This window comes from Myotis daubentonii, chromosome 1 (assembly GCF_963259705.1).
Source record: "Myotis daubentonii chromosome 1, mMyoDau2.1, whole genome shotgun sequence".
NCBI classification, from domain to species: Eukaryota; Metazoa; Chordata; class Mammalia; order Chiroptera; family Vespertilionidae; genus Myotis; species Myotis daubentonii.
Genome location: NC_081840.1, coordinates 200,094,373 through 200,120,672, shown reverse-complemented (window position 1 = coordinate 200,120,672; position 26,300 = coordinate 200,094,373). Strand labels below are relative to the sequence as shown.

Below are 26,300 nucleotides of genomic sequence, written 5' to 3'. Positions count from 1 at the left end.
TTTCCTCACCTGAAAAATCTCACAAAATAACTGTTAATTTAAATAATATATAAAAAGTATTCTGCACATTAGCTAGCTGTCAAAGAGAAGTTGCTTTAAAAATGTTAATGTACTTCATCTAATTTAAGCACCATTCACTATTTATCAATATTTTATGTGCCACTAAGAAAAAAAAATGCTACCAATTAAACTATGATAAGCCAATTGTAAGATGAATTCCAATATCAAAAAGATGGTAAAATGTTAAAAATATAATATTAAAATCAAAGAAACAAGGAATTTTATCCTTTTCCCAAGAGTAAGATATAAAGATTATAATTTCAACTAATAAAATCCTAATTATAGTTACCTTTTATCAGTCACAAATGCTAAAATGCTTAAAGGAATGGAGTTAGCACCAATTAATGAGGCAAAAAAGAACAAGAGATAAAGAAATAGATGACTCCAGTAGATACCAAGGAAACATTTGCAACTGTCACAATTTCTTTCAGAGCAGCTAAACAAAATACTCAAATACTCAAAATTATAGCTCAAAGACACAGCCATACACACCTTTGGCTCTTACTTACTATTACACTATGCTGCCTAAATACAGAAATTAAATGTAACAGTAATTAAATTTAAGCAAAAAAACTCCTTTTATCAGGTTTGATATAACCATTACTCTAATTGTGAGTCTTAAAATGGCTTTATATAATTCAAAATAAAAGCTTCTAACAACATACCTGTCAATAATCGAGCTCATTTTACTACAGCTTACGGTAAACAACATAACATACTACGTTTTCGTCTTGTGGTAGACATTTGTACTTCTCCTTGGGAGGGAAAAAAAAACAAAAACAATCAGTTTTCTAAAAATCTTATTCTACAAACATAGTAATATTGAGAAACACTATATGTTATTATAGAAACTTCAAAATATTTTTGTTTGTACTAAAGGCAAGAACATTTTAAAGCAAATAGCTTTAGCTGGGGCACATTTCAGGCTTTTTTCCTTCAAAAAAAGGTCTACAGGAAAAAAATGAGGTTCACAATTCATTTTCTCTCTACTATAAAATAATCAAAATTTAAGAGCTACACTTAATACTCAATATGTATTTTAGACTAGTTACTACAAATAGGCTGTAATAACACCATCTAATCAGCAATAAACATTTGTTGCAAGCTTATTTTTGGTTACACATTATGGTAAGCTTTGGGAAAACAAGGATGAAAGACAGAGTCCCTTTAGGCAAAAATTTGGAATTGAATAGGGAGTTATGTACCGAAATAATAAAAGGAATAATGATGGTAGGAAGGAGAGGAAATACTCTTGAAGACAATACGTTTGCCAAGTAGTCTACATTGTTGTTACTGAAAATATGGTCCAGAGACCATCAGCATCAGCCACACCTGTGAGCTTATTACAAGCGAGAATCTTGGGCCCACCGAGTTCTTCTGAATCAGAATGATATTTTAACAAAGTCCCCATGAGATTTCTATCACCATTTAAGTTTGAGAAATAACAGACTAGAGGACAGTAAGAGGTAATAGCTGAAATGACTTAAAGCCACAGGAATAGCAATTTGCAAAGGGATAGGCCTTTGTGTGATGAGGTAGCATCATATTTGAGACACTTAAGAGGGTTAGCATTTTATTTAGAGAAAAAGCTAGCCTTGTTACAACTTACAGTTTTAATCATTACAGCATAAAGAGAGAATAGGACTGGCAGTGGCGAGAGCAAGTAGAGAACAGCCTTATTATAAAGTCTTACACCCACATTGAAGAAATTAAAATTCACTGCTTTAAAACAGAATCACAAGACTAAAATTGGTCTCTCTACATTCTGTAGTTTTTCTAAAGTGTAAGGAAGGCTTAATCCATACAAGATATTTTGTCCTTTAGTCACGAGTTAAAGAAAAACACCACCTTAATTCTAATAAATATCCTAATAGTTTTGAGGCATAAAAAAATAAATTCTACTTTAACTATATTTTTATTTAAAATTTAGAAAATAGGAAAATACCGGGGAGAGGAAGGTGGCGACCGGTAGGAAGGTAGGGAGGGAGTGTGAGAGAGCGAGGGAGCGATAAAGTATGTGGACGTGTGTGGTGTGTGTGTGTGTATGAGCTAGGGACAGTTAGATTCTGCAGGTCTTCCAAGGGGCTGCCAAACCAGGCAGCCTTAGATGGCAGAGCCCCGCTCCCAGAGCGGACACTCCTGGGTGGCCAGCGCAGGCACAGAGACCACACCATCTTGAGAAACAGAGCTGCTTGAGACTAGCATCCTGGCCTCAGCACAACCTGCTGGAAGCCAGTCCATCCTTGTTGCTTGACACAGTTGCTGCAAGGAAGAAACATCTGCACAGCATATGTTTCAAGGGACCTGGCATACTGTTCTTAATATGTTTGCTCCCCTTCTTAGCGCTATGTGTTCTAACCAGGGCCACCTCCCCGAGAAAGGCTGTTTCCCCAGGTGGGGATATTTCCCTGGAGTTGGGGATTGACAGGACTGGGGAGGGGAATGAATCAGTAAAACCACCTAGTGTTACAGAAATACCAGGTACTACTTATGAAGAACTTGAACTAAGACTATTGGCAATAAGTTTGGGACTTGTTGGGCTCACATCCCCAGGGGTCTGCCCATCAGGGAAAGCACCAAAGCCTATACCCCTGGAGACCCACCCACACAGGGCAGTCCCAGGGAAGGAAAGCAGCGAGGCTGGGAGGACATAACCTTTACTGGGTAGGATAAACTCCTTCAGTCACTTCCTGTAACTTATCAGTAGAGCAGTAGAATAGTGACTTTGGAATAGCCCTTATAATGGAACACAGAGATTAACCTAGACAAGATTAAAATCAACAGAACTAGATAGAGACAGGATTTTTGGCAAAGGCCAGATAAGAAACTATGGGCATGAAACTAGGAAGGCCAAGGGAGGACCCAAAACATACCATTATGTCATGTTATAAATACAGTTGTAACAGGACAATAGAGGAGAGAAAAAGAGAGAACCTGGCAATGTTGATCAACTGAACGCTGTCTCCGTGTCATTCCTTCTTTGCCGACTCCGTCCACACCTTTGGGAACCCCTGCACCTGCTGGGGCTGGACCCCAACAACCATCCAGTCTGGTCGCAGACACAAACTAGGACCCTGCAGCCACTGGGGACAGAGACCTGCGATCACAGCTACAGACCCACAGACACCAGGAATCCAGATATCTTGGCAGCAGATTTCTGTGAGTAACAGAGCCCATCCCCCTCCCCGCAGGCTCACGGCCAGCACCATAGTAACTGATAGACCCGACCCTCGCACTGCACCCACTGCTGCAGGAACCTGAGTCTAGGATTGCTCAGACACTGGGAATTTGTTCCCCGCAAGGCAATCGGGCAACCAAACCCGAAGCCCATGCAGGGCTGTAGTGCCAGCTGACTTTGATTCTGGGCAAGCGCTCACTGAAGTCCCCCAAGCTGACCGGGACCCCGATTGTCCAGGAGGGAGGCAGCACTAAGCATCAGTGATTTGACTCTGTTTCTTGTCACGTGTGCCTGGGATCCCTGATTCCCAGTGCATTCACACTATGAGCCAGTGACTCCAATTCTTAGTGCATGTGCACACAGGACCCTGAATCTCAGCGCGAGGCAGAGATACTGGATTCTTGGGGAACTCTGACTCCTGGGACATGCCAAGGGGCTCTGATTTTCAACACACGCCAGGGGGGTCTCTGTTTCAGTGTGGTGCAGGTGGGGTCCCTGATTCTAGGTGTGCACACCAGGCCACAGTGAGCGCTGGTAACACTGCCTCTGGGCGAGCCTGGTCTCCACCAACCCATGACAGTCACACATCTTAGTATCAGAGCTCTTCAGTGACACTAGGATGGTGCGAAGCTCCCACTGCACACGGCCCAGGACCAAACAAATCAATGTTTGAACCTTCTGGTGATAATCAAAACGGGGAGACGACACAATCCCCATAGGAAAGAAAATGAGGAGTCGCCAAGAAAGGATATTAGTGAAATTGAAGCATGAAACATGGCAGAAAAAGAATTCAGAGTACTGGTTGTACAACTCATTCACCGGATGAATGAGAAAATCAACAACCTATGCAAGAATCAGGAAGAAATGAAAAGTGATATAGCTACAATCAAAAACACCATGGAAGGTTTCAACAGAAGACTAGAAGAAGCAGAGGACTGAATTAGTGAGTTAGAAGATAAGGTAGAGAAACAAGCTCAACCTGAACAGCAACTGGAGAAAAAATTAAAAAGCAGGAGGAGAGCCTAAGGGAGCTTTGGGATAACATGAAACAAAGTAACATACGCATAACAGGGCTGCCAGAAAGACAAGAAGAGCAGCAAGGATGAGAAAATCTATTTGAAGAAATAATGACAGAAAACTTCCCGGATATGGGGAAGAAAAAAGTTACACGAGTACAGAGAGTCCCAAGCAAGATGAATCCCAAAAGACCCACACCAAGACACATCATAATTACAATGGCAAATCTTAACGACAAAGAGAGACTCTTAAAGGCTGCAAGAGAGAGACAGAGCGTTACCTACAAAGGATCCCCCACCAGATTATCAAATGATTTCCCAAAAGAAACACATCAAGCTAGAAGGGAATGGAAGGAGGTATACAAAGTGTTGCAAAGCAAAGGTCTGAATCCAAGAATACTCTATCAAGCAAAACTATCAATCAAAATTGAAGGGGAAATCAGGAGCTTCACAGACAAAAAAAGGCTAAGGGAGTTTATCACTACCAAGCCAGCAATGCAAGAAATGCTAAAGGGAATGCTGTAAAAAGAAGAAATAAAAAGGTAAGCAAGGACACAGGCACAAAAATAGAAATTACTACAAACAAGTACCTTTCAATAATAACTTTAAACGTAAATGGACTAAATGCTCCAATCAAAAGACATCGAGTGGTTGAATGGATAAAAAGATATGACCCATATATATGCTGTCTACAAGAGACCCACCTCAGAAGAAGGGACTCACACAGGCTGAAAGTGAAGGGATGGAAAAGTATCTTTCAGGCAAATGGAAATGAAAAAAAGCTGGGGTAGCAATACTTATATCTGATAAAATATACATCAAAGTGAAGGCCATAACAAGAGATAAAAAAGGCCACTTCATAATACTAAAGGGATCGATACACCAAGAGGATATAACCCTGATAAACATATATGCAAAAATGCAGGAGCACCCAAATACATAAAAAATCTCCTGGAAGATATCAAGGGAGAGATTGACAACAATTCAATCACAGTAGGGGACTTAAACACACCACTGACATCATTGGATAAATCCTCTAAACAAAAAATCGGCAAAGAAACAGCAATCCTAAATGACTCACTAGATCAGATGGACTTAATTAACATCTTCAGAACATTTCACCTCAAAGACACGGAATATATGTTCTTCTCAAGTGCACATGGGACATTTTCAAAAATAGAATACATATTGATTGGGTCACAAGCAAAGTCTCCCCAAATTCAAGAAGACTGAAATCATACCAAGCATCTTCTCAGACCACAATGGCTTAATATTAGAAATAAACTACAATAAAAACAATCCAAAAAACTCGAACACTTGGAAGCTGAATAGCATGCTACTAAATAATGATTGGGTTACCAATGAGATCAAAGAAGAAATTAAAATATGCTGGAAAATAATGACAATAAAAACACAACAATCCAAAATTTATGGGACACAATGAAAGCAGTCCTGAGAGGAAATTTTATAGCTCTACAGGCCTACCTCAAAAAAAAAAAAAGAAAAAATGATCATCTAACTCCGAAACTCAAAGAATTAGAAAGAGAGCAACAAAAAAAGTCCAGAGTGAGCAGAAGGAAGGAGATAATAAAGATCAGAGCAGAAATAAATGACATAGAGACCAAAAAATCAATACAAAAGATCAATGAAACCAAGAGCTGGTTCTTTGAAAGGATAAACAAGATTGATGAACCTCTAGCCAGGCTCACCAATAAGCAAAGAGAGAGGACCCAAATAAACAAAATCAGAAATGAAAGAGGCGAAATAACAACAGACCCCATAGAAATTCAAAGGATTGTTAAAAAATACTATGAACAACTCTACTCCAACAAACTAGACAATCTGGAGGAAATGGATATATTCCTAGAAAAATACAAGCTTCCCAAACTCAATCAGGAAGATTCTAAAAATCTCAATAGGCCAATAACTATGGAAGAAATTGAAGCAGTCATCAAAAAGCTCCCAGCAAACAAAAGCCCGGGGCCAGACGGCTTCACAGGGGAGTTTTACCAAACATTCAAGGAAGAACTAAAACTTATCCTCCTCAGGCTATTCCAAAAAATTCAAGAGGAAGGAACACACCCAAGCTCATTCTATGAAGCCAGCATCACCCTAATACCAAAACCAGTTAAAGACAACACAATGAAAGAGAATTATAGGCCAATATCCCTCATGAACATAGATGCCAAAATACTCAACAAAATTCTAGCAAATTGGATCCAGCAACACGTCAGAAAGATCATACACCATGACCAAGTAGGATTTATTCCCAGGGATGCAAGGATGGTATAATATCTGCAAATCAATAAACGTGATACATCACATAAACAAATTGAGAGACAAAAATCACATTAGTCATATCAATTGACGCAGAAAAAGCATTTGACAAGATCCAACACCCTTTCTTGATAAAAACTCTCAGCAAGGTAGGAATAGAAGGATTATACCTCAACATAATAAAAGCCAAGTATGACAAACCCACAGCCAACATCATGCTCAATGGTCAAAAACTAAAACTATTTCCCCTAAGAACAGGCACAAGACAGGGATGCCCACTCTCACCACTCCTGTTCGACATAGTACTGGAAGTACTAGCCATTGTGATCAGACAAGAAGAAGAAATAAAAGGCATCCAAATTGGAAAAGAAGAAGTAAAACTGTCCTTATTTGCAGATGACATGATACTGTACTTAGAAAACCCTAAAGACTCCATAAAAACATTATTAGATTTAATAAATGAATTCGGCAATGTAGCAGGATACAAAATTAATGCCAAGAAATCTAAGGCATTTCTTTACCCCAATAGGGAACTTACAGAAAGAGAAACTAAAAAAGCAATCTGATTTACCATTGCACTAAAAAAATTACGATATCTAGGAATAAACTTAACTAAGGAGGTAAAAGACCTATATGCAAAAACTATAGGACACTGAAAAAAGAAATAGAGGAAGACATAAACAGATGGAAGGATATACCATGTTCATGGATTGGTAGAATCAACATCATCAAAATGTCCATACTACCCAAAGCAATCTATAGATTCAATGCAATCCCCATTAAAATACCAACGGCATATTTTATGTATCTAGAACGAACATTGCAAAAATTCATCTGGAATAAAAAAAGACCTTGTATAGCTGCAGCAATCCTGAGAAAGAAGAACAAACTAGGTGGGATCTCAAGCTGTATTACAAAGCCACTGTTCTTAAAAGAGCTTGTACTGGCACAATAACAGACATATAGATCAATGGAATAGAATAGAGAACTCAGAAATCAACCCAAACCACAATGCCCAATTAATATTCGACAAAGGAGGCAAGAGCATACAATGGAGTCAGGACAGTCTCTTCAATAAATGGTGTTGGGAAAATTGGACAGATACATGCAAAAAAATGAAACTAGACCACCAACTTACACCATACACAAAAATAAACTCAAAATGGATAAAGGACTTAAACATAAGACGGGAAACTATAAAAATACTAGAGGAATCCACAAGCAGCGAAATCGCAGACATATGCCGAAGGAATTTCTTCACTGATACTGCTCCTAGGGCAGTAATGGTGAACCTATGACACGCGTGTCAGAGGTGACACGCGAACTCATTTCTTTGGTTGATTTTTCCTTGTTAAATGGCATTTAAATATATAAAATAAATATCAAAAATATAAGCCTTTGTTTTACTATGGTTGCAAATATCAAAAAATTTCTATATGTGACATGACACCAGAGTTAAGTTAGGGTTTTCAAAATGCTGACACACCGAGCTCAAAAGGTTCACCATCACTGTCCTAGGGAAATGGAAACTAAAGAGAAAATAAACATATGGAACTACATCAAAATAAAAAGCTTTTGCACAGCTAAGGAAACCATCAACAAAACAACAAGAAAGCCCACTGCATGGGAGAACATATTTGCCAATGGTATCACCGATAAGGGTTTAACCTCCAGTATTTACAGGGAACTCATACAACTTAACAAAAGGAAGATAAACAATCCAATCAAAAAATGGGCAATGGCTGAAACCGGTTTGGCTCAGTGGATAGAGCATCGGCCTGCGGACTGAAAGGCCCCAGGTTCAATTCCGGTCAAGGGCATGTACCTTGGTTGCGGGCACATCCCCAGTAGGGAGTGTGCAGGAGGCAGCTGATCAATGTTTCTCTCTCATCGATGTTTCTAACTCTCTATCCCTCTCCCTTCCTCTCTGTAAAAAAAAAAAAAAATCAATAAAATATATTTTAAAAAAAAATGGGCAATGGACCTAAATAGACACTTTTCGAAAGAGGACATACAGCAGGCCAAGAGACATATGAAAACATGCTCAAAGTCACTAATCATCCGAGAGATGCAAATCAAAACGACAATGTGGTATTACCTCACACCTGTCAGAATGCCTATCATCAACAAATCAACAAACGACAAGTGCTGGAGAGGATGTGGAGAAAAAGGAACCCTCCTGCACTTCTGGTGGGAATGCAGACTGGTGCAGCCCTGTGGAGAACAGTATGGAGTTTCCTCAAAAAAACTGGAACTCCCATTTGACCCAGTAATCCCACTTCTAGGAATATATCCCAAGAAGCTAGAAACACCAATCAGAAAGGATATATGCATCCCTATGTTCATAGCAGCACAAGTAACCATAGCTAAGATTTGGAAACAGCCTAAGTGCCCATCAGCAGATGAGTGGATTAAAAAGCTGTGGTACATCTACACAATGGAATACTATGCTGCGGTAAAAAAGAAGTTCTTAACCATTTGCAACAGAATGGATGGAACTGGAGAGCATTATGGTAAGTGAAATAAGCCAGTCAGAGAAAGTAAATACCACATGATCTCACTCATTTATGGAATATAGTGAACAACATAGGCTGACGAACAGGGATAGATCCAGAGACAGAGAAGCAGCGATAAGACTGACAAACCTCAGAGGGAAAGTAGAGGAGGGTGGGGGTAAGGGGTAGAGATCAACCAAAGGACCTCTATGCATGCATATAAGCCCAACCAATAGACACAGACAACAGGGGGGGTGAGGGCATGGGGGGGGGGTTTATGGGGAGCATGAGGTACCATGTGTAATACCTTAATCAATAAAGAAATTAAAGATTGGGGGGAAAAAAGAAAATACCAAATTAAAATGAAAATATTGGGTATTCTTGCCTGGTTTTTGATTTTAATAAGAATGTTTTCCATATTCTGCTAATTAGAATGATAGTAGCTATTGGTTTTTGATAAAGAGACTTTATGATATCAAACAACTATTATTTTGTTATTTTCCTTAAAGATTAATAGGTGAATTTTATGAAATGGCTTTTCAGGAACTATTAATAGGATGATATGATTTTTCACCTTTAATTTTTCAACAAAAGTATTATGTGAGATTTCTTGATGCTGTGTTTAATAATTCTAGAACAAACTCTTCTTAGCTACAGTTTTATATTTCTAGACTACATCTGTTACTATTTTATTTAGGATTTTTGCATCTATAGCTGTAAGATAGCTCAATAGTTTTCTTTTTTATACTACCTTTATCAGAGTTAAATACTGAAATTATGCTTGCTTTATAAAATAAATGGAAAAACTTTCCTTTTTTTCCAGGGCCTAGAATAAATTAATTAGTATTGATATAATCTATTCTTTGAAGATTAGAAAACTGAGCTGTGGAACCATCTGTCTCATTTCCCTTTTTAATGCTAGATCTTAATCTTTCCCTTCTCTTCCACTATAATTAGTTCTTCAGGACTTTACTTCTTAGATTAATTTTGGTAATTTCCTTTAGATACTCAAACACATTGTTATAGAGTGAGCATATAATAAATTGTTATAATCATAAAATAAAATAAAATTTAGAAAATAGTGTCAATTTAAGATGTAACTCTAACTAAACCAGAGAAGATTAAAGGTATTCTAAGAATATAGATTCTAAAATATTTTGTCATTTTCTTTCTTTTAAAAAAATATATATTTTATTCATTCTTTTCACAGAGAGGAAGGGAGAGGGACAGAGAGCCAGAAACATCGATGAGAGAGAAACATTGACCAGCTGCCTCCTGCACACCCCCCACTGGGGGTGTGCCCGCAACCAAGGCACACGCCCCTGACTGGAATCGAACCTGGGACCCCTCAGTCCGCAGGCCAACACTCTATCCACTGAGCCAAACTGGTTAGGGCTGTCATTTTCAAATGTACACTCATGAGAGGAAGAGAGTAACCCTTGATAAATGATGCTGCACTACCTGTGTGGTTATGGCTACAGAAATCAGACTGTGAAGGGTTAAAACTTCTTTAAAAAAAAAAAAAAAGGAGTGATCCCCCAAGGTAAAACTAAAAAGTACTAGCACCAGAAAAAAATATACTGATTTTAAATGTCTACATGGACATCAACAGATGGAACACAGGAATTACAGAATGTTAGAGTTAGAGACTTTAAAGTTCACTTAAGTACAACCCCCTGGTCCAAAAGACATATTTATCATCATGGTAATAACAGAGAATGGTTCTATCACTAGAAAAAAGAGAACAGTACTAAAGTAAGAGCCAATTTGGGTTAATTAAAAAAGAATAGTTTCAGTTTAAAGTTAAAAGGCCAGATCTGAGCCTTATGTGGCACTGATATATGTTCGTTTAATTATCAAAAGGTAAGATAGGACAAACTAGAAAATAAAAAAAAGGACTCCAAGAATTAGGGCTTAGATTAGGAAGGGCCATGCTGACTATAAGAAGAATGAATACAAAATGGTTTAGAAGATACAAACCAATGCTACATTAGTTTACTATTGTTAACAATATTCTTCCAAACATTATTTGCTGTAAGCTAATTGAACAGCATAAAGACTGTATATCTAACACTGTAGTCGAAGATCTTTTCCATTCAACTGACAGACATGCTGTATTTAAGGGAAAAGTTGGGGCGGGGGGCGGGGGGGAGTGAAATAGGCCTAAGCACTTTGGAGAAATTGTTAGAAGATTCCTCTTGACTTCTTTAAATGGTGTCAAACGAATTTTAAGGAAACAAAGTAGTAATAGGGGAACAGAACAGAAATGGGGAACAGTCAAAGTTCTTGTGTGACAACTACCCTAGGACTCATACTTTCAATACAAAAAAAAAAAAAAAAACTAGCCAGAGTCACACATGCCCATGAAAATTCAGTTTTAGAAGACATGCAATGTCCCTACATACAGCAAGGAATTTCAAGTATATAGACTAATATAGATTAAGTTTTATTAAAAGTCTTTTTTCTTAAATATTAACATTAATAGGCCAGTATCGTGTGCAATATGTCTTTGAAAGGATCAGTTAATGTCATTGGAATCCAAAGTTCACAAATTAAATTATAAGAGATTAAGTTACTGTAGGGAGCGGCTATAGGGTTAAGCCTTGGACTGTCCTGTTAGCAAAGCCACAAACAAGTTCCAGCTTAGAGGGCACAGCCCTCTTAGCATAATTAGGCTTGACCTTATGAGCTCCCTAGATCTTATCTGGGTAGCTAATGGGCTGTGAGAGGTGCTGCAAGTGCTGCCAAAACAAGTGAAACTCACAAGAACATTGTAACTATGGTGACCACTACCTTGTTTACCTCTGGCTGTAAAATAAAGGTTCAGGTTGCCTCTGGATCTCTCTCTGTGGCCTCAGCCAGGCACAGGAAGATCCATCTAGACCCGAGGTCGGCAAACCGTGGCTCGCGAGCCACATGCGGCTCTTTGGCCCCTTGAGTGTGGCTCTTCCACAAAAGACCACATGCGGATGCGCACGTACAGTGCAATTGAAACTTCATGGCCTGTGTGAAGAAAAGAGCCGCATATGTCTCACAAGCTGCAGTTTGCCGACCACTGACCTAGACCCAGCTTATTCTCTCTGACTGTCATTTCTCCATCCTTCACCGCCCTCACTCAGGCTTGTGAACCCTTGGCTAGCTGGCTCAGCACATGTGGCACCCAACATGGGGCCTGAGTTCGGGGGAACTACAGTTGTCAGGTGAAAGGACGCTCCAGTGAAGCAGGTGCAGAAAACAAGGAGGAAGGTAAGGAGGGAAGTTCAGTGATATCACTAGGTGTAAAACATGGGAATGTAGGAAAAGAATTTATACGTATCCAATGCTTAATGCTATGCTCTAAGCACGGGCTGTTCTGTGAGGTATGAACAGCTTTTCGTTTTGTTGGATTTTGTAAGTAAATCCTGCACATGGTTTTCTGAGGAAGGAAAGGTAATATAGAGGCATGGGAGAAGGTAAGAAAACAACTTAGAGATCATTATATAGCTGAAGGTCCAGAGGAAATGCCCGCCTCTGCTTTCAGTCTGTGGTCCCTGATTCAGGACTGCGTAGAGCCCACTCCAGAAAGGGAGTGGATAAATGTGGCAGGGGAATCAAGACAGACAGTGGAAGGTTACCAGAGGCTTCAGTAGGGGCCTTATCCTTAACCCCACTGCAGCCTTTCCAGCCGGCTCAGTAAACCTTTATCATGCCACCCCGGGGAAGCACAGGATTGGCGATTCTCCCTGGGGTGATAGATCAGGACTCAGGCAATAGCGGAAAGCGCCAATCCTACTCTTAAAATGGATATAAGAAAGCATTTGGGGTTTTTCTTTTCAATGCCTGTTTCGGATTGAGTAAATGGATTTTACTTAGTTTTAACACATCAAAGTTCTTGACACAAAAAGAAAAACTAACATTTTGACTCAAAGTTAAGGTTTTATTTTGAAGTGCTAAGGCTCAAAAGTAGAACCAATCCTATCTAATAAAAGAGAAACATGGTAATTGGCGTACAACTGCTACCCTTCCCATTGGCTAATCAGGGCGATATGCAAATTAACTGTCAGCCAAGATGGCAGCCGGCAGCCAGGCAGCTTGAACTAACATGAGGCTTGCTTGCTTCAGTGACGGAGGACTCCAACGTTCCCCGCCTGCCGCTGCAGGCCTCTGAGCTGGCAGTTTGAAACATAGTTACAAAAACCAGCTTTCAGCTAGCCGGGATCTCAGACCTGGAGTTGATAAAGAGTTTCGATTGTAGAACGGAAATAAACCAGATACCTGCTTTCAGGAGCGGAGACCTAAGAGCTGGAGCCTCAGAGCTAAAGCTGGCTCAGAATAAAAAAAAGAAAAAAGAAAAAAAGGAGCAGTTGGGAGCTTCAGTCCCAGCCTGAAAACAGCCCTCAGCCCCTCACCCAGACTGGCCAGGTACCCCAGTGGGGACCCCCACCCTGAAGGGTGTGTGACAAGCTGCAAACAGCCATCATCCCATCATCCAGGCTGGCCAGGCACCCCAGTGGGGACCCCCACCCTGAAGGGTGTGTGACAAGCTGCAAACAGCCATCATCCCATCATCCAGGCTGGCCAGGCACCCCAGTGGGGACCCCCACCCTGATCCGGGACACCCTTCAGGACAAACCAGCCAGCCCCACCCATGCACCAGGCCTCTATTCTATATAGTAAAAGGGTAATATGCCTCCCAGCACCGGGATAAGCAGAGCTGCGAGGTCTCCCGGCACCGGGATCAGCATGACAGGGGGCAGCACCCAAACCCCCTGATCGCCCTGTGGCTCTGTGTGTGACAGGGGGCATGGCCACAACCTCCCTATCTGCCCTGCTCTGTTCTTGACAGGGGAAGGCGCCCCAACCCCCTGATCGGCCCTGCTCTGTGCCTAATAGGGGGAGCTCCCCAACCTCCTGATTGCCCTGCGGCTGTGTGTGTGACACAGGGTGCGGCACCCCCCCCCCCCAACCCCACGAGCCCTGCTCTGTGTGTGACGGGGTAGAGCCATAACCTCCCCATCGGCCCTGCCCTGAGTGTGACAGTGGCAGCGCCCCAACCCACTAATCGGCCCTGCTCTGTGGGTGATAGAGGGCGGTGCCCCAACTCCCCTATTGCCCCTATTCTGTGAGTGACAGGGGGGAGCTCCTCAACCCCCTGATGGGCCCTGCTCTGTGCACGACTGGGGGGAGCTCCCCAACCCCCTGATGGGCCCTGCTCTGTGCGTGACAGGGGGCAGCGCCCCAACCCCCTGATTGGCCCTGCTCTGTGCATGACAGGGTACGGAGCCCCAACCCCCCTGATGGGCCCTGCTCTGTGCATGACAGGGGGCAGCGCCCCAACCCCCTGATTGGCCCTGCTCTGTGCATGACAGGGGGTGGTGCCACAATCTCCCTATCGACCCTGCCTTGAGTGACAGGGGGCGGTGCCCTAACCCCCCAATCGGCCCTACCCTGAGCATGACTGAGGGTGGCATCGCAACCTCCCGATCCGCCCTGCTCTGTGCATGACAGGGGGCGGCGCCCCAACTCCCCAATCAGCCCTGCTCTGAGCCCGACCAGGGGCTGCACCTAGGGATTGGGCCTGCCCTCTGCCACCCGGGAGCAGGCCTAAGCCAGCAGGTCGTTATCCCGAGGGGTCCCAGACTGCGAGAGGGCAAAGGCCGGGCTGAAGAACCCCCCTTTACCCCCAGAGTGCACAAATTTTTGTGCACTGGGCCTCTAGTTCACAATAAAAAAGGAAAACTGCATAATTTGCAACTTTTTAAGTTAAAGTAGGAAGTTGTAGGAGCATGTATGTTTATATGTATCTAGGAAGCCAGAGCTATTGAGCTATTTCTTCAGGTTTCATCATACCATGTTTAGTAGCCTATTCTTCTATGAGTTCTTACCCCATTTAAGTGAGCTAAAATAAGCTGTCTTACTGAGGCTTCATGTGATATCTTCTGATTTAACATTTTGGAGCACCTGACAGCATTACCAGGGATGAGGAAGAATGCAGTAGCAAGCTCTAAAATGTATACCCTTTTATGGTCAGAATTCCATCAACTATAAACATTCTTTATGAATGGTCAGAATTCCATCAACATAAACCTTTTTTATAAAAACAAAACAAGGGGGTAGAAGAATGTTCTATATTTTACAATGCAGAAGGTCGTACAGCAGCCAAAAGGCATCAGGCCTCCTGTACAATAGCCTCTGCCGACTTAGCCCGGTGGCAGGATACACAAACAAGTTTTACCAGATTTAGTAATGATGTCGGGAAGAGGTTGTGTTTTGTATCTTTCCAGAAGGAGCAGCACAGCCAATTTGGGTACCAGAGCATTATGTGCATCACCATACTGGACCCAGAGAAGCTCCTTGTCCCATCATTCAAAAGACTGAGAGTTGCCCCGATGACAGCAAAGTGGAAAAAAAGAGGAAAAAAAAGGCTATGCAAGGGACCAAGGTGCCAACATGGGGTCAGCTGAAGAAGTTAACAACTGAGGCCCAGCAGATGGTAGAAAAACAAGATGTGGAAGCTACACCCTCAATCATGTTTCTGGCTATGCTAGCATTGGTTAGCTGCCAGTCTTCTTCAAAGTCTTGCACAGTCAAGTCCAAAGACTCTGAGTGAATACGCAAAAGAAACTTTCATTTAGCAGAAACTCACTTATTGCTGTTTTGCACTGGCATTGTTTTGTTATTCTTACTAGTTTTAAAAATGCCAACACATTGGCAATGTTTTGTTAATAGCCAGAGCTTTATGTTTAAGTTTTAAAATATTAACATGTCTGAAGTTTGGGTTTTGCATTAACATTGTTTTGTTACTGTTTTAATAGCCAGAGTTTTGTTCTTGATGCTTAAGTTTTACTTTCATTATAGTAGCTTAAAAATAAAAAAGGACGAGATGTAGGGCACAGCTATAGGGTTAAGCCTTGGACTGCCCTGTTAGCAAAGCCACAAACAAGTTCCAGCTTAGAGGGTACAGTCCTCCTAGCATAATTAGGCTTGACCTTATGACGCTCCCTAGATCCTTCCTAGGTAGCTAATGGCCTGTGGGAGGTGCAGCAAGTGCTGCCAAAACAAGTGAAACTCAAAAGAACATTGTAACTATGGTGACCACTACCTTGTTTACCTCTGGCTATAAAATAAAGGTTCAGGTTGCCTCTGGATCTCTCTCTGTGGCCTCAGCCAGGCACAGGAAGATCTACCTAGACCCAGCTTATTCTCTCTGTCTGTCATTTCTCCATCCTTCACCGCCCTCACTCAGGCTAGTGAACCCTTGGCTGAGCTGGCTTGGCACAAGTTATAGCTAGGAATCAAAGGTTCCTTAACGTAAGCAACTTGAGCTCAAAGTCATTCAGTGATATGATTCCCAGCTGAGTAAGCACCACATTACTATTTTATAACACTGAAACCCAAGGGTAGTATATGTCTTTTATAAACATTTTTAAAACAAACTTTTTAAAAATATTTATCAAATAGGGAGATACTAGTAATTAATGAACTTTATAGGCCCAGCCGGTGTGGGTCAGTGGTTGAGCATCAACATATGAACCAGGAGGTCAGGGTTCAATTCCCGGTCAGGCCACATGCCTGGATGTGGCTTGATTACCCTGTAGGGGATGTGCAAGGAGCAATCAATCAATGATTCTCTCTCATCATTGATATTTCTCTTTCTCTCTCTCTCTCTCTCTCTCTCTCTCTGCTTCCCTCCCTCTCTGAAATCAATAAAAATATAAATAAATAAAAATATAAAGTTTCTTTTCTTTAAAGAGAAAAGAAACTTTATAAACAATTCAAATTTTGCCAAATATAAAAGCAGTTATGTTTTTAATTCCAAATAGAACATATTTAACAGGAAATCTCAGTGCCTGACATTCCATCTCTGGAAAACAACCCATATACATAACCTGCAACCTAGGTATGTACCCTGACCAGGAAACAAACCTACAACCTTTTGGTATACAAGATGATGCTCCAACCAACCAAGGCACCCAACCAGGGCTGGAATATTTCTTTGGGGGAATCCTTTTATTTTTTTAATTCTGTTTTATTTATTTACTTTTATTATCTACTAGAGGCCCGGTGCACAAAAATTTGTGCACTCGGGTGGGTCCCTCAGCCCACCCTGTGCCCTCTCGCAATCTGGGGCCCCTTGGGGGCCCCTTCCCCTGGCTGCTGGCACCAGTTTTCCTCCGGTGCCCGGAACCCAGGCCTTCGCTCTTCGCTGGGAGGGGCCCACACGGTGGGCGAGGGGCTTAGCTCTTTTAAAAATACTTCTGAATGTTTGGTAAATAACCCGGTAGGAATCTACTTTCTGAAACATGCTGGTTGTTAAGGGCTGATTTGGGTAATCAACAAAATGTATGTTAAAATCCTAATCCCCAGAACCTCAGAATGTACCTGTATATGGAAATAAGATCTTTAAAGAGGGGATTACATTAAATTGTGGCAGTTCCAGTGGGACCCTTAGCCCATCTCACTGAAGTCCTTAAAAGAAGAGGAATGTTGGGGTCCAGCCCCAGCAGGTCCAGGGGTTCCCAAAGAAGGAATGACACAGAGGCAGCATTCAGGTTATCATCATAGCCAGGTTCTCTTTTTATTGTCCTGTTACATCTATATTTATACTATTTGATCCTATAAACATGCCTCTATAAGCTTTTTTTTTTTTTTTGCATCGGGTCCGTTTATTGGGGGGTCAGTCAAAGGGGGAGCTGGCTAGGGTGGGGTAGGGCAGCAGCTTGTCTGGCCTTCGAGAAACCCAACTTAAGTCCAGAGCCTCGAGGGCTTAGAAGCCAAAGTCTTCCTCCACCTTTATCTGCACGGGGGCCAGCTCCGGAGTCAGCGGGACTCCTGCCCAGTGCCCTTCCTATGGCACTCGCCGCCTCTTCCAACCGCTGGGCCCCTCGCCAGGGGCCGGGCTGCTGGCTTCTGTGGGCGCTGGCGTCCTCCTGGGCGGGGACAGCCCCTCTTTCTCTGGAGGCTCGTTCTCAGCGTTGCCTGGGTTGGGGGCGTCTCTGCCCTGGCTGCCCTCATCCTCCAGTAAGATGGTGAACTGGCTGGCCCGGTAGTTGTCACCGTAGGAGTCCAGCACCTTCATGAGGAACCTCCGCTCCTGCTGGAGTCTCCATGTTATCCTCTATATCTGATGAAGCCTGTTCAGGACCCGCTCCTTCGCCTGCTCAATCTCCCTGCAGCGCCGATCCAGCGCCTGGTACTTCCTGCGATTGAGTTCCTGTTGGCGCCGCCCTTGCTGGCCTCAGGCTGCCTTCTCCTTTTCGTCTCGCTCCTGGAGGCTGGAGCTGCCCAGACCCCCAGACAGGAACTCCACTTCGGTCTCAAGCTCGCTCTCCAGGATGTGACCACCTTCAGTGGAGGCAGCGCCAGCTCCCAGCCGGGAGGTGCTGAGAACTCCTCAAAGCCCACAGCTGCCATGGACCCCTCTCTCTGCTCCAGCTCCATTTCTCCCTGGCTCCCGACGCAGAACTTCCAACCTTGCAAGCCTCTAGTTTAAAGTGGCTTGCGAAACTACAGCCCATCGGATTTCACAGCCAGGCACCCAGGCCCTGGCCGCTAAGCCTCCTGGGAGTTGTAGTTCTCTATTTCCGGCTTGCCTCCCTCGCCCCACCCCCACCCCAGTCCCAACTGGAAGGCCCTGCTGGCTGGTCTAACCCTGTGGCCAGGCCATCTGACCATGGAGACTCTCCTCTTGCGAGGCCCCTGGGTCTCCTTCTGGGTCTCCTCAGCCCAGGTACTGGATCGCGTGCCCCAGCAGCAATACAGCCCTGGTGCCTGGGTCTCCTTCTGGGGCCTGGCTGTATCGCCCCCGGACGGGATGGCGTGCCCCAGCTGCGACGCAGCCCCAGGCCCTGGGTCTCCTCAGCCTGGGCACCAGATTGCGTGCCCCAGCGGCAAAAACAGCCCCGGCGCCTGGGTCTCCTTCTGGGTCTCCTCAGCCCAGGCACTGGATCGCGTGCCCCAGCGGCAATGCAGCCCCAGCGCCTGGGTCACCTTCTGGGTCTCCTTCTGGGGCCTGGCTGCGTCACCCCTGGGGTCCAGATGGTGTCCCCAGGCAGCTATGCAGCCTGGCCTCTGGCCCCGCCTCTGGGTGTTCTCCCATCACTGGTGATCAGTGATCTGAGAGGCCAGGCAGACATCCGCCTCTTCCCTGCCCCACCCAGGTTCTCCCATTACTGGCCCAGGGCCGGCAAAGGCGGCCAGGTTCTCTTATCACAGAAGCCGCAAAGGAGGCCTGGCTTCTCCGAGCAAAGGCAGCTCGGTTCTCTGGCTCTTGGCTGCCGCCTGGGTTTCCGATTGCAGTCAGCGGCAGGCAGCTTCTTCCCTCCTTCCCCTTTCGCCTCCCAGCATCGCGCCTATGTTGGCAGTTAACTGCCAATCTTAGTTGGCAGTTAATTTGCATATAGCCCTGATTAGCCAATGAAAAGGGTATCGTCGTACGCCAATTACCATTTTTCTCTTTTATTAGATAGGACTAGTAGTAGCCCGGTGCACGAAATTCGTGCACTGGGGTAGGGGTGGGGGTAAGGGGCCCCTCAGTCTGGCCTTCACCCTCTCCAATTTGAGACCCCTCAGGGAATGTCCAACTACCTGTTTGTGCCCACACTTTTAACAGATAACAGCTCCATTGTTGTTTCTTTCTTAAGCTTAAAACCATTGGAATTAGTAGATATTCAAAGTGTGTATACATTTTGGGGGGACACCCTGTATATCTCTAGTCAGCGGTGAAAGAAACCAACAGCAGATTTCGAACCCCCAGACAGGGAACCTCGCTCACTCCCCACGTCTCCCCACTTCACTTTCCACCTTCGTGGGCAGTAGGAGAATCAACGTTTTCTCTCATTAATTTGGAAAAGCATGTCCTGTCACCCGCTGCCTGGTAGGAGTGCTCTAGGCCCCAAGCAAGCAAGGCTCAGTCAGGGCAGCCTTCGCTAGTGGGTGCTGGCACCCAAAGGGCACATTCCTCCTCTACAGTCACCCCGACTATCCCACTGTTGCACTGAGAGGACAGAATTCCTCTCCGCCTCTGGGTTCTTGATCTTGAACGCTGACCGAAGGCTCCTCAGCGAGGGCCGCCCACGCCCACCAGGTGTGTCTGTCTGCATCTGCTCCCGCCTCAGCACCTGCATTAACCCCCTAGAGGTGATCTCGTAGGTGCACTGGACTCCGTGGGAACAGAGCATCACCACTCCGCCCTCTCACTGTCATCTCACAGGCGCCCACCCTCAGCACCCAGAACACCCAGACACTCTACAAAGGACGTGAGCGCCTCAGAGGGGATGTGTGCACATCCTGTGGGGGTGTTAGGCATGCCGGGTTGATGGAAGTGCGGTGGAGAGGCGGGGGGAATTTGTGCACGCCTTGGTTTGCAACTGTTGCAGGCGCGGGAGGGTGACAGTGTGCTGGGGGATGTTCGCACGCAAGGGGGGGATGTGCACACCGGAGGCCTCTGGCTTTGCAGATCCACAAACCCCCGTGGTGCAGCCAGGAGGACGTCAGTCTGGCCCACCACGGTGGCTGTCCCTGCGATCCTGTGCCTTCTGGGCCAGGAGGAGGATCTTGCGCAGCCACTCCTGGGAGCTGATGGCCTGCAGGCGCTACTTCAGCTCAGCCTACAGGCTCTGCATGGCATACTCACAACTGTCACCACAGCCATGTGGGGAGTACAGGCTGCCCTCCGCCGGCCTGCCTCCCCTGTCCAGAGGCTCTCTGCGCTGCTCACCTGCCCAGAGTGACTGGGGCTGGGTGGAAGCCAGGCATCCTGCCCTGCCCAACCCTGGCCGATTCGCCCCTGTGTGAACTGCCACCCCGCCGGGAAGGGTCACGGATACGGGTCCCGGGACCGCGGACAGCCTCAAGTACTGCCCCCCGCCCAGCAGGGTCACGAATCTGGGTCCTTGGACCGCAGACAGCCTCAAGCACTGCCCCCGCCCCCCCCGGCAGGGTCACAGATCTGTATCTTTCTTAGTCCTGTGGACAGCCTCAAGCACTGCCCCCCACCTGGCAGGGTCACAGATCCGGTCCCAGACCGCGGACAGCCTCAAGCACTGCCCCCCGCCTGGCAGGGTCACAGATCCGGGTCCCGGACCACGGACAGCCTTGCCCGCTGCCGCCCGCCTTCAGTATGCAAATTAGCCGCCATCTTGTTGATTCAGGGTGGGCGTCCCCACTGGGGTGCCTGGCCAGTCTGGGTGAGGGGCAGAGGGCTGTTTTCAGGCTGGCGGGTGACTGAAGCTCCCAACATCTCCTTTTTTTTTTTTTTTTTATTCTGGGATTTATTTACCTTATATGGCTGTCACTGGAGCTGAGAGCCGGCTTTAGCTTTGAGGCCCGGCTGCAGCTCTGAAACCACGGCTGCTGAAAGCAGGGATCTGGGTTTGTTTAGCTTCTATATTTGCAACATTGTTTCTTAGAGTGCAAGCTCAGAGGCCGGCAGCGGCAGGCGGGGAACCTTGGCTTCCTCCGTCACTGGAGCAAGCAAGCCTCCTGTTCGCTTCAGCTGCCTGGCTGCCGGCCGCCATCTTGGTTGGCAGTTAATTTGCATATCGCCCTGATTAGCCAATGGGAAGCATGTCAGAGCTACGGTTAATTACCATGTTTGTCTATTATTATATAGGATTTTTAAATTAATCTTAACCCAAGGATATTTTTCCATTGATTTTTAGGGAGAGTGGAAGAGAGAGGAAAAGACAGAGAGAAACATCGATATGAGAGAAACACATTGATTGGTTGCCTCCTGCACACGCCCTGACCAGGGCCTGGGCTGCAGAGAAGCCTGCAACTGAGGTACCTGCCCTTGATTGGAATCAAATCTGGGATCCTTTGGTCCGAGGACCAACACTATATCCACTGAGCCAAACCGGCTAGGGCTCTTCGGGGGAATTCTTAATGTCAGTTCCTTCAGATCTTTTGTCTTAGGCTGCTTATAATTCCAGAGAAAAATCTTCTAAACTATTCACTGAAAATTATAAAAATCTGGTAGCCTAGGTTCTTAATCCCCCTATTTTTAATATGGTACCCCTATTCTCACTTATGTTTTATACTTCTCTATTTTATTCTTGCTAGAGAATAAATCTCCAGTCTTCTGCTCTGATCAGGAAGGGGTAGTTACCTGGCTTTCCAGTCAGAAAAAGGCAAATCATCCTGTTTTTGGTCCCACCCTCACTCCTATTTGCAGAAGTAGAGTGCTTTCAATTCCTGAACATTTCAGAGGTTCTATAGCAGTACCATAATGTTCAGCATTCTCACCGCTGGCTTGGGATTCTAGGATCTACAAGGAAGTTACCACATTTTCTTTCACTTTTTAGGTTCTAAAATTGTGTTGCAATTGCTTCCTCTCCCATCCTCTTTGTTCTTGTGAAGTTATATCTTCTGTAAAAATCCTTTTATTTCAGCTTTAATGACTTTTGGGAGAAAATTGAATTTAACTGTATTGTTTGCCATCTTAACTGGAAGATTTTCTTTCTCTCATCATCAATTTTAATCAGGCTTTTATCCTCCTCTCACACTCTGAAACTGTTCACTCATATTAGAGTTATCAGTGATATGCATGTTACCTAATGGCTGCTTTACTGTACTCTCTATTTGACATCTTAGTAGCATGGGATGCAGCTGACCACTTCTGCATTTATTAAATACTTTTCTTGGCTTCTACGACAGAACACTTTCCTGCTTGTCCACCTATCTCCCTGGCTGCTCCTTCTCCTCTAATTAACACTGACACATCCCAGGGCTAAATCCTTCTCAATCTATGTACACTTCCTAGATAATTTCATCCAGACATATGATTTTAAGTAGATAATCCCCAAACCCACATTGCTAGATCAGATTCTCAACTTAGGAGTCATATATTCAACTACCCTTTTTAGATTACTACAGATTGTACAGTTGTCTAAAATATCACATACCAAAACAGAACACAACTTTCTTCTGCAAACCTACCCCTATCCCATTTTCTTCTCCAAGCTAAACTCCGTATGTTCTTTTCCCCACTTGCTATACTACAGCCACATTTGCTCCTTCTGTTCCTCAGGCATTCCGTAGTCATTTTCCCCCTTTCTTTATTGATTAAGGTATTACATATGTGGCCTTATACCCCCATTCATCCCCCCCAGCTCATGCCATCATGCCCCTGGTGTCTGTGCCCACTGGTTATGCTTATATGCATGCATGCAAGTCCTTTGATTGATCTCTCCCCCTTACCCCCAACCCTCCACTACTTTCCCTCTAAGGTTTGAGCATCTGATCAATGTGTCTATCTCTGGATCTGTTTTTGCTCATCAATTTACGTTGTTCATTATATTCCACAAATGAGTGAGATCATGTGATATTTATCTTTCTCTGACTTATTTTGCTTAGCAATAATGTTCTCCAGGTCCATCCATACTGTTGCAAATGGTAGGAGTTCCTTGTTTTTTACAGCAGCGAAGTATTCCATCCTGTAGATGTACCACCGTTTTTTAATCCATTCATCTGCTGATGGGCACTTAGGCTGTTTCCAAATCTTAGCTATTGTAAATTGTGCTGCTATGAATATAGAGGTGCATATATTCTTTCTGATTGGTGTTTCTAGTTTCTTGGGATATATTCCTAGAAGTGGGATCACTTGGTCAAATAGGAGTTTCATTTTTAGGTTTATGAGGAAACTCCATACTGTTCTCCACAGTGGCTGCACCAGTCTGCATTCCTACCAGCAGTACATTAGAGTTCCTTTTTCTCTGCATCCTCGCCAGCACTTGTCATTTGTTGATTTGTCGATGATAGCCATTCTGATAGGTGTGAAATGGTATCTCATTGTCATTTTGATTTGCATCTCTCGGATGATTAGTGACTTTGAACATGTTTTCATATGTCTCTTGGCCTTCCTTATGTCTTCTTTCGAAAAGTATCTATTTAGGTCGGTTGCCCATTTTTTGATTGTGTTGTTTATCTTCCTTTTGTTAAGTTATATGAGTTCCCTGTAAATGTTGGAGAGTAAACCCTTACCATAGATCACATTGGCAAATATGTTCTCCCATGCAGTGGGCTTTCTTGTTGTTTTGCTGATGGTTTCTTTTGCCATGCACTTTTTATTTCGATGTAGTCCCATTTGTTTATTTTCTCTTTAGTTTCCATTGCCCTAGGACAGTGATGGTGAACCTTTTGAGCTCGGCGTGTCAGCATTTTGAAAAACCCTAACTTAACTCTGGTGCCGTGTCACATATACAAATTTTTTGATATTTGCAACCATAGTAAAACAAAGACTTATATTTTTGATATTTATTTTATATATTTAAATGCCATTTAACAAAGAAAAATCAACCAAAAAAATGAGTTCGCTTGTCACCTCTGACACGCGTGTCATAGGTTCGCCATCACTGCCCTAGGAGCTGTATCGGTGAAGATATTGCTTTGGCATATGTCTGAGATTTTGCTGCCTTTGGATTCCTCTAGTATTTTTATGGTTTCCCGTATTACGTTTAAGTCCTTTATCCATTTTGAGTTTATTTTTGTGTATGGTGTAAGTTGGTGGTCTAGTTTCATTTTTTTGCATGCATCTGTCCAATTTTCCCAATATCATTTACTGAAGAGACTGTCTTGACTCCATTGTATGCTCTTGCCTCCTTTGTCAAATATTAATTCAGCATAGTGATTTGGGTCGATTTCTGGGTTCTCTATTCTATTCCATTGGTCTATATGTCTGTTCTCATGCCAGTACCCGGCAGTTTTGAGTGGCTCTGTAATACAGCTTGATATCTGGTATTGAGATCCCTCCTACTTTGTTTTTCTTTCTCAGGATTGCTGCAGCTATTCAGAATCTTTTTTTTATTTCCATGGTCATTTTTGTTTCACTGCCTCCTCCTATAATAACTGCCCTAGGAAGGGGATCGCTCTCAGATCTTCACATGGTTGGCACATTCTTGCCATTCAGATAACAACTGAAACATTTTTCTTCATTGAGGGCTTCTCTAACTACTAATGAAAGCAGTCACCAGTCTCTATATCCACTTGAATTCTCTGCACAGAACTACAAATTCTTTTTTATTTGCTATTTGTCCTCCCTCCCTTTAGAATGCAAGCCTCCTGAGAGCAGGAGTAGTTTCTGCCTTGATCATTGCTGGGGTCCAACCCCAGCAGGTCCAGGGGTCCCCAAAGGTGTGGACGGAGTCGGCGAAGAAGGAATGACACGGAGACAGCGTTCAGTTGATCAGCAGCCTAGCCAGGATCTCCAGCCAAGTTCTGGTCTCGATCTCCAGAGAGGTTCTGCTTCGGATCTCCAGCGAGGTTCTGTAGCCATGTTCTCTGTCTGTAGGTTCTGTGTAGGTTCTGTCTTCTTGGCTCTCTTCTTAAGTTCTGTTTGTTTCTGTCTTGTTACAACTGTATTTATACCAGTTGATTCAATCCTATCAATCTCTATTACAAAGGTTAGGGCGTTTCTTATCTCCATTCCAGGGAGAAAAGATTATGTAGTTTAAGCATGATTGTTCGTAGTTAAAGGGATTAATTACCCGCCTGGCACTTAGTTGAGGGGTTTTATTCCCTCCCTAACTTCAGGGGAAAATCCCTACCTGGGGATTCAACCTTTCTCGGAGAGGTGACCTTGGTTAAAACACAGCGCCAAGAAGGTGAGCAAACATATTAAGAACCGTATGCCATATATGCCAGGTCCCTTGAGACAGCAAGCATGGACCGGCTCCCAGCAGATCATGACAGTATACAAATAGTATCTGAACATAGCTGGCACAATAAATGTTGTAGGATAAATTAATAAAACAGGAACAAATTTTAAGTAAAACTCTCTTCAAATAATTGTGTCAAGATAGCTTATGGATTTTGAAATATACTTTTCTGGAAAAATGTCATTCCAAAGTGCATTCTAAGATACAACCCTATCATTACCTTTTGTATTTTGGGGGATCTTTTGAACTGATTCTTCAGAAAACTATAGGTTCAATGTATTCTTCAATATGGCTGACCATCAGTCTCAAAATTCTGTTTAAATAAGAAAAAAAGTAATTGTTAGATTTATTCAACTTTTAAAATTTTGAAATATCACAAAATTTAGAACTTTGTCACAAAATGTACATAACAACTGCTAAACTCTATAAACTTGTTCTAAAAATTAAGAATGTAAAAATAAATTAAAACAATCACTTTAAATTTTAGTGCAAAAGTCAAATGACAAAAGTATAAAAATAAGTACAAAAATATGTTATGGATACACTATATAATTTGTGACATTGATGACAATGTATGGGAGGTGGAGAAAAGAAAAAGAGTAGAATTATTGAAGTTAAGTTATCAGCTTAAAAGAGATTA

General features: G+C 43.7%; 1 protein-coding gene across 8 annotated transcripts in view; it reads right to left on the bottom strand.

Annotated features, from left to right (window-relative positions):
• Positions 1–26,300, bottom strand: part of CLOCK (clock circadian regulator) — a 168,516-nt gene that overhangs the window by 73,760 nt on the left and 68,456 nt on the right. For 6 of the 8 annotated variants that reach the window (XM_059670827.1, XM_059670874.1, XM_059670836.1 and 3 more), the window contains 2 exons: positions 25,881–25,973; positions 726–815 (listed from right to left, as the gene is read on the bottom strand). In XM_059670827.1, the coding sequence (XP_059526810.1) occupies positions 726–772 (47 nt within the window). In that variant the 5' untranslated portion in view covers positions 773–815; positions 25,881–25,973. The remainder of the gene's footprint in view (positions 1–725; positions 816–25,880; positions 25,974–26,300) is intronic. The other 2 variants (XM_059670853.1, XM_059670863.1) reach the window with 1 other exon arrangement.